At 39.6% G+C, this 9,252-nt stretch overlaps 1 protein-coding gene across 2 annotated transcripts; it reads right to left on the minus strand.

Annotated features, from left to right (window-relative positions):
• Nucleotides 1-5,073: 5,073 nt before the first annotated feature.
• LOC121889619 (E3 ubiquitin-protein ligase TRIM35-like) lies at nucleotides 5,074-8,948 on the minus strand. 2 transcript variants are annotated; one of them, XM_042401731.1, is made up of 3 exons: nucleotides 8,229-8,948; nucleotides 7,355-7,591; nucleotides 5,074-7,245 (listed from the first exon to the last, which is right to left on the minus strand). In XM_042401731.1, exon 3 carries the CDS (start codon nucleotides 7,226-7,228, stop codon nucleotides 5,834-5,836), a length of 1,395 nt encoding a protein of 464 aa, XP_042257665.1. In that variant the 5' UTR covers nucleotides 7,229-7,245; nucleotides 7,355-7,591; nucleotides 8,229-8,948; the 3' UTR covers nucleotides 5,074-5,833. The 2 variants fall into 2 exon arrangements, with proteins under 2 accessions (XP_042257665.1, XP_042257656.1); XM_042401722.1 differs by lacking the exon at nucleotides 7,355-7,591.
• Between the last annotated feature and the right edge of the window lie 304 nt (nucleotides 8,949-9,252).

Consider the following 9,252-nt stretch of genomic DNA (forward strand, 5'->3'; position numbering starts at 1 on the left):
AAAAACGAAGCTGAATTGGGCAATGTCCTTGCTTTATGATGAAACATTTTTCAGCCCTGCTAGCAAGCAGCAAGCGAGGCTGTAGTGGAAACATGTCATCACCATAATCTCTGTATCTGTGTGCACTTTTCATATCATCGTTCTATTAAACGTTTAGTTTCCTGCCTCAGAGGCTCTTTAACACCTTACATCCGACCTGCTTACCTGCTTCAGAAACAATATATTCATCGACACGCTCCACTGCTGTTTAACATCACACGACAAACCTCGGAGGACAAATTCAGTAAACCCAGGGGACTCCTGCGGTGAGCCCACATGTGTGATTTCCCCACTTGTAGAAGTCGAACCTGTAAGCTTCAGAACAAAGCTCAAACTTCCTGAGTGGTTTTTTTTATTCCTTCTCTCCTTCTCTCTGAGGGAAACGCTGCAGCACAAGTCAGGAAGAATCACCCTGGCAGCGCCGCCTTGTTAAGTGCCCTGAAGACAAGCGAATATACACAATAACTGTCCTGAGAGGACGTCTGTGTGTTCCTGTTGTGGGTGTGAATAAACATGAGGGTGAGTCTTCTTTATATTAGTACATCATGAACTGCAGAGAAGATGTAGAGAGGATGAAATGTGTGTTGAGGGGGCGGGAAGGAAAAGGTGGGCTTGAATAAATAGAAGATGATTTATTAAGAAGATAAAGAGAAGCAGGGACACAGAAAAGAAGAAGAAGAGGAGTAGATGTGTTAGAAAAGGAAGGTGGAGGAAGATGGGGCAAAGGCAACGAAGCAGAGGAGGTATGACAAGAGGAGGAGGAAGGGATAAACAAGACGGTGATGAGTTGAGGAAGAGAAAGGTGAGGAAAGAGATGAGAGACAGGTGAAGATCAAGAGAGGAACACAAAGTAAGGAGGTGGGAAGAGAAAGGAGAAGGTCTGAAAAGGTTGAAGATGACAGCAAACAGATGAGATTGGTATGAAACTGTGAGAAGGTTACAGCACAGAGGAGGATGATAGATTCTAAAATATTACTGTAGCTGATTGGGGGGAAAACAGGAAAAAGGTCACGTAATGAATGTTTGTAGATATCATCTGTTTTTGTAGCTCAAAGAACTGCAGCGTTTGCATAGATCAGGTGCAAAGATCACTCGCATGCAGTTAGAAACAGGGTTGAATCAGGTGAAATATATATTTCAGTAGGTTTGTTGTGCTTTGCTTTATTTATGACAAATCAAATCACTCTGTCCCTTCCTATTAAGAACAGTAGACTTTTTATTTTCATGTTTTTAATGATGTAAGACAACAGCATTGTTGTTCTGCTAAAGAAGCCATGTGTGCAACAGCATACCTTAAAGGGAAACTCCAGTAATTTCAAGGACTTTCAAGGGTCACAGAGAGATTTAAACAAGACAAACTATGTGTTCAGACCAGGCAGCAGCGGTTAGAAATACTAACTGGGAATCCACATAGAAACGAGATGTAAGCGCTACTGGAGCGCTCTGTCGGTTCAATCCACACCAAATTAAAGTTTTATTTTGAAAGGCTAATTGTGGACTTCCTGTTGGATTTAGGTCAGGGGTGTCACTGTATGATTTCTAGGTCTTGATGAGACAAATAATTGAGTTTTGGTTTGATCTCTCTACGACATTCCTACGGTGCTAAAGAGCACATTTTGGCACTTTGGGGATTAATTTTTACATTTTATCAAAATTTTTCACCAGACCTGATGTGCGTGCCAAATTTGGTGAGTTTTTGCACATGTTTAGGGGGTCAAATTTAGGGTTTAAGTGGCGTAATAATAAAGAAAGAAACAAACAAACAAACACACGAAAAACAGTAGGGTCCTCGCCCTGAGGCAGTAGTCCTCTGCCTTTTGGGTTCGGTCCCTGAAAGCAACTTTCTATGTGGACTGGTCATAAATTAATCATTTTTTCAGTCAGTCATCTCAATCGCTAAATTCAGGTCCTTTAATTAGCTAATGCTAATGCTAATGCTGGTGGTCATTTTGGAAATTATTGTAGATTTGAAGACTTATAGTAGCTTTGATGTCTGCTGTGTAGGCGTTGATCAGACAAACATGAAGAGAGATCCTGACTGTTAGTCCCTATTGGATCCTACACTTCCCATAATGCAACTTGATAGCATCTCTTCATCAGAAAAAGCTGTCTATCAAAAGCAGAGGCAGATTTGAAGGTCGATTCTTTTCAAATGGAAAGACACCTTTCCACCCAGTTTTACACAATGGGTTCATGACCTACTGTTTTTCATTAAATTAGAGTAAATAAAATATTCTTTGAGAGGTTTCCATGAATAAATTTTATGAAATATGGAACCCTTTCTTAGTTTATGTTAGAGAAAACATCCAGCTGCCTCCTTAAACTTAAAACTAACTAAACTTAAAGACTTAGATGCATTTGTCACCATGAGGTTTCTTCGCCTACAACCTTCAACTATTTCTTTGTATCCATTCAGTCAGATTTGTATATACAAAGTTATTTTATAACTTTTATGTAATTGTCTATTTCTTTATTTGTTTTGTTTTTGTTTTTTGTAAGCCACGTTCTATGTCACATCATTACTGTCATTATCTGTTGTTATTTTTCTGTGTAGAAAAAAAAAAAGATGATATTCCTGTCTTTCAAACCTCCACGCCTCCAGTTTGTCACACAGGACTTCTGTTAGAAATGTGCAGTCTCTCCCGAGCCCAAGAAAAAATAACTAGTCAGTTATTTTTTTTTCATAAAAGTGTTGGTTGAATAGCAGCACCCTTGTCAGCTAATCCCTGTGTAAAATCGGTGGCGTTCCTCTTCTGGGAACAGTGTAGTTCGGCTGAAGCAGTAAAAAAGAGACGTCCCCACAGAGAGACTCCAGAGGTTTTTTGCTGAGGGCCAATCACAGAACTCTGCTGGTGTCAGCGGCAGAGCAACAACACAGAAAAAAAAAAAAAAAAAAACAGTGACACACTTCCTAATCAGGAGCAAACAGAACAGCGGCAAGAGAGACGAGGAGCTGCTGCAGAGCCAGAAGCTCCTGAGGCGATGGCAGCGCGGTCACATCTGCTGTGAGCTTCACAGAGACCGGAGGGGGGGGGGGGACAGAAGGTGGAGCATCACATCAAAGACCAGCAGTCGCCACCTTCTTGACCAGGTAATCATCTCATCTGTTGTGGGGCTCTGAGTCTCTGCACAGAGGACTCTGAGTGAGACAGAAAGTAAAGAGGAGTTTTAACATCCAAAAAAAACCCCCATAGATTCCAGTCGGCATTTTGTGTTCATACAGCTGATTTTTCCAACAATATCTACAGTATATTGTGTGCAAAAGAAAACACATTTTCTGCTCAAAACTAGTCTGCTTTGAGTTCAGAGGTCAGTTGAATTTATTCTTCTTCTTTTGTGGCAGTAAAAACTAGGGGTGTGCCCGAATACAAATATATTATTCGGCAAAGCACAAATATTTGTTTCATACAAATATTTCAACAATTATTTGTTTTCAGGAAGAAAAATAAACCATGTTAAACACCAGAGTGCAGGTCGGTTACATCACTATCTCAGTGTCTCTCCTCTGCTCCGCTGTGACGTCTATCAGCAGGTCTCAGTGAGGGGAGTCACATCCACCTGCTACATGACGCATATTTCCTAATTTGGACATCACTCCCAGAGTTGGGGGTGTTCCCCAGAGATAAAGCTAAACTACTGACACACGCTTCATGAACACTTATTGTAACACTTTAATTTTCTCAAATTAAAAGCGTAATAAAAACAAAAACAGGATTTTTAAGCCTCTTTTCACTTTTATTCGAATACAAATACAAATAATTTTGCTGCTTTAACAAATACAGATACAAATACTATTACTGGGCTCTCTGCACATCCCTAGTAAACACAACACATGACCCCTCTGATAACTGTGCTATATGTAGAGCTTTACTACATATTCAGGGCCACGATAAACAGCAGGGCTACAACTATTTACTGGCCCTTCCTGTGCAGAATTATGAGGGAATATTTGTGCTTCGTCGTTCCAGACGATTCACTACTCATGAGAAAGTGTGATAGAACAAGGAGAGAAGCAGGTTCTGAATGATTAAAACTCTCAAAATGAATATTAGTAAATGATCAGAAATATGTAACGTTACTGGTACTTGGCTATTGTTTGTAATATTCTGACTAAATTAATGTAAAATATTTTGTGACAGCCTCTTACCTCTTCCTCCTCCTCTATATGTTGATGTATACAGTTCAGCTCTGCTGACATTTCAAATATTCATACGTGTTGATTTGTTTGCGTTTTGCTGCGCAGAGCGATTCGAGTTCAGAATTCTGTATTTTCATCTTGGAAATTTCCGACCTCTGACTTGAACGGAACGAACCGTTACACCTTAATGAAGTGTGATTATATATATATATGTATATATATATATATATATATATATATATATATATATATATATATATATACACTCTGCAAGCTTTTCTGGGTGATAACACAAATGTAAATTAAATGCATTTAAAGACCCTGAAAACCAATTTTATTAATCAGCGTCTTGCTATGGAGTCCTACATAAAAACATAATTTCCTGCTGAACATTAAAACTTTTATGGTCATTTGATGAGAGATTTATATGTATTTGTGCTTTACTACTTTTCTCACATTTGAATCTAAACATGATGTTGTGAGGCCACTATCAACCAAATCTGATCAAACCAGACCCACAGAGTCCTGAAGAGGGTTCAACTCTAATATTTCATCTAATATTTAATATTATAGAGAAAGACATAAACCTGTAAACCAACTTAAACCAAGTTTCTAAACAAACTAACGTGACAAAACTCTTCATGATGAAGGAACGTGTCACCCAGTGCAGCGGTGAGACTCACTGATGTGTTTTTAATAAGATATATCAGCTTTGATACACACATAAGACTTGTTAGTAGATCAGTTCATTGTTGGTTTGGATCCATGAACACTTATTGTAACACTTTAATTTTCTAAAAGTAAAAGTGTAATAAAAATCAAAAACAGGATTTTTAAGCCTCTTTACACTTTTATTCGAATACAAATACAAATACAAATACAAATACTGGGATCTCTGCACATCCCTCATGTCACAGATTAGCATGAAAAAAACAAAGTACATTAAATTGATGAAGGAGATCTCATCCATAACGTAGGTGACTCCAGCGTGCTGTTTGTTTTATGATCCTTTGAAAACAGACTCGACAGAGAAAAACGTTTTGTAAATGAAAATAAGCCTCAGGAAAGAGATGTTATGCTGCTGCTCACTAACTTTGTCTCTGCTTTCTTTGTCTTTGGTGCTCTGCTGGACGTAAACACATCGTGAGTCAGTCTGATTGGACGTGATGTCTGCAATGCATTCTGGTTGTTGTAGGATTCTCCCCTAAGAACAGTATAAATAATCTACACATTTGTTCTTAGTTTTCTATAGTCAAAGGGCACCTAATTCAAAAATAATTGCACATTTCTACTACACAGGTGATCTAGTTTAAAGAAATCCTCATATTGACAGCGGTGAGTTTTTCCTTTAATGTTTGAAAACTATAATTTCAACATACAGTCATTGATTCTTGGCTGCTGGTCTTCATGGATCCACATCGACATCAGAAAACATTAACAACTATTGAAAATGATACAGTATCAATAAAAAACTAAAAATAAGGCTGAAGATATAAACTATAAAGATTAGAAAATAAAACAACTAAAACAACATGAACATATTTTGGAATAATGAGACAGCAGCAGGACAGAAGCTTCAGAGGTTAAATTCAGCCACTTTTCCCTTTAAGAAATAAATGACAGTAATTATAAGAACCATCATCATCATCGCCGTCTCTAACTGCTCTGTTCCACTGTCACAGAGACCTTCAGTGGGGAAATCTTCAGTGGGAGTTTATACCAAGTGTAAATGAATGGAAACAGTGTGTCAGTGAAAGTGTGTGTGAAGGTGTGTATGTGTTTGTTAGTATCAGGATCAGAGAACGACAGATTTCCTCTGTTCCAGTCCAGATTCACTCTGATCCTCTGGAGCTTCTTCTTCACTGGGAGATCAGTGGGGGGAGCTGATGGTGACCATGTAAAGTATTTACCTCCACAGAGCCCTATTTCCCATAATCCAGACTGTATGCCTACCTTCCTCTGGACAGACTCTGATAACACACCCAGTCTCCAGTATGTATTGTCTCCAACCTCGACATCCCAGCTGTGAGTCCCTGAGTTAAAGCCCTCAGAGCCCAGAACAGAAGGGAAGAAGTTAAACTTCTCTGGATTATCAGGAAGCTGCTGTTTCTCTCCAAATCTCATACTGGTCAGATCTTCAGACAGGATGAGTTCTGGACCAGCAGTGTTTGGATCCAGAATGACAGGAGTGTAGGAGACCATCTCCTTCATGTTGTTCCAGATGTTGAAGGTCAGGTTGCCCAGGTGTTTGGCCTGGTCTATCAGAGCTCCTGAGAGTAGCTGTGGATCATCCAGCAGGGGGCAGCGCTGGACTCTTTCCACTGCAGCCTTGTAGTTGTGCAGGAATGAGACGTCTTCAGCTCTCAGCTCCTCCTCTGTGGCTCTGACTGTGTGTGAAAGAGCTGCTATCTCTCTGCTCAGAGCCTCCATCTTCTCCTTCATCATCTGACTCTTCTGCTTCTCTTCCTCCCTCAGAGCAGCCATCCTGGCCTCCTCTTCCTCTTCTAGAAACTGGTGAAGCTTCTTAAACTGCTCCTTAATCTGCCTCTCTGTGTGTCGGGTCTGGACCTCAATGTGTTCTGCTGTTTGATCAAACTTCACTTTAACTTCTTCACAAACCTTTAACTTCTTCTTTAAAGGCTTCAGAGTTTCCTCAAGTTCCTTCTTGTGTTGTCGTGCAGCTTCATCAATGGGTCTGAATCTGTGGTTGGTGTGTTTTTCTGAATCTCTGCAGATGTGACACACTGGCTGCTGATGGTCCAGACAGAAGAGTTTGAGTTTCTCAGAGTGCAGACTGCAGAGAGCCTCTGAAGCTCTCTGATCTCTGTCCTGTAAGAAGGACTCACACAGGTTCTTTAACACCAGACTAACAGGTGGTTCATCCTTTGAAGATCTTCTCTTACAAACTGGACACTCACGTGTTTGTTTCTGTCTCCACCAGCTCTTCAGACAGTCTTTACAGAAGCTGTGGCTACATGACAGAACAACAGGATCTCTAAAGATGTCATGACAGACCGGACAGCAGAGATCCTCCTCTGATCTGGAAGCCATTTTGTCTCTGAGTGAAGCTGAAAACACAGCGGACAGAAAGTACAGTCAGTCATGGCTCCCCTCCCTCCTCTACTAACCTCACTGACATTTACTTTCACTTTGACTCCAGTTTTTAGTCAAACTCACATTCAGTGTGTGGAGAGTCAGCAGGTTGAAGCAGCAGAGTTCTAGTTTTCACTTTTCTCTCCTGTAGCTGTTCTCACTCAGAGGAAGCTGGTAGTTTGGTCTGAAGGTGAATCTGATCGTCTGTTTTTCAGTCTGTGTGTCTCTTTAGAGACGAAGAATAAACTGTTTCCTGCTTTGTCTCAGGTGAGTCAGCTGAGGGGCGGAGCTTTGTCAGACCTCTTCTGATAAATGCTGTTGCTTCACATGTAAAACAGAGTGTGTTTCATTCCAGTGTTCAAAGATACACCTACCAACTCCTCTAAAGATTAATGACTAACAGGTTTTATCTGATTCTATCTGTACAGTACAGAACAAGCTTTTATTGTGCAGGAACTTAAGGTTCACATAGCAGTGATGTAGGCAGAAACTGTATTTTGGGTGGGCCATCTTTTCCCAGAAAAACTGACTTATGAAAAGTTAGAAGAAGAAAAAAAGAACAAACAGACAAACTGAAAAACGAGCGACGACTTCGCAACGTTCTGCATCACAAAGTCAATAACAGTAAAACACTGTCTATCAAACATGCTCAACCAACAGAGCATCAGATTATAAAGGCTGTACCCAACAGTACACACAAAAAGCCTCTTTTACAGCCTGTACAGACTAAAACAGAGTGTGTTTCATTTAAAAGTAAAACACAGCGGACGAGACGTTAAAACAGGAAGTCAGTTGTGTTTCCTGCTGTTGAAAGTTTCTCAGTCACTTTGACTCGTGTTTTTTCAGTCAGCAGCAGGTTGAAGTTGAACTATTTCACTACTTCAGGTCTTCAGTGCTTCCTGCTGTAACTGTCCTCTCTCAGTTTAAATCACAGCTTTGTAATGAAGGTAAATCTTACCGTCTGTCTGCCTCCTTCCAGTGAAGCTGAACAGTAAGAACCTGTTTCCTGCTTTGTGTCACATGATATCCTGTAAGAGGTGGAGCTTATTAAAGGAACAGATGATAAATATGATGAATACGATCCGTCGCGCTGCTTTGAGATCACATCATCATGTCAACATAACTTTCATGGGAAGAGCACAAAGAGAAGATGATGATGATGTGATGAAGCTCTGTCAGCTGTCTGCATCTCAAATGGAAAAAATACACAAGAAACCAAACTCATCTCCACTGTTATTCTACTGGTTTTTAAAGAGACATGAAAAACATGACAACACTGGTACCAACACAACTGTAGCACCACTAATAAAACCTCACAGTAACATGACATCAGCTATATATTAAACAAAAGCTGCTCAAAGATAAAAACAGTGAATCAAAGTGAAATACAAATAAACAAGAGAGCCAACAACAATAAATAAGATCAATAAAAAGCACTGATATGTTTTGGATATTTAAATTAAATGACTCTGAAAATGATCTAATGGGTTTCAGATCATTTCAAAAAGTAAACTGAGAAAAAACTTTGCAGCTGATTTTCTCAAACTTTACATTGTTATGGTTTTATATTCTTATTCAGTCCATCACGGATCTGTCAGAAGTCTGATGATATCTGTCGATATTAATAACAACAAATTCTGGCTCATATAAGTGTTTTATTTCTCATGCAATGATTTTTAAGGCCCGAGCATGAAACTACTCTCCTGAGACTGAAAACATGATGCTGTTATTAGTCTTTGGAGCCGTTTCTAAACAAACTAACGTGACCAAACTCTTCATGATGAAGGAACATGTGACCCAGTGCAGTGGTGTGACTCACTGATGTGTTTTTAATAAGATATATCAGGCTTTGGTACACACACAATACTTGTTAGTAGATCAGTTCATTGTTGGTTTGGATCCAAACATGAAGAAAAATATAGAAAATCACCAGAATGATCCTTTTAAAGTGGGAGGTATGAATCATTTGGTTATTGTGTTGC

The sequence above is a fragment of the Thunnus maccoyii genome, chromosome 3 (assembly GCF_910596095.1).
Source record: "Thunnus maccoyii chromosome 3, fThuMac1.1, whole genome shotgun sequence".
Taxonomy (NCBI): Eukaryota; Metazoa; Chordata; class Actinopteri; order Scombriformes; family Scombridae; genus Thunnus; species Thunnus maccoyii.

What these genes read in the sequence shown, in the direction of transcription:
- LOC121889619 (XM_042401722.1), bottom strand. Translation starts at nt 7,228, where the DNA reads ATGGCTTCCAGATCAGAGGAGGATCTCTGCTGTCCGGTCTGTCATGAC.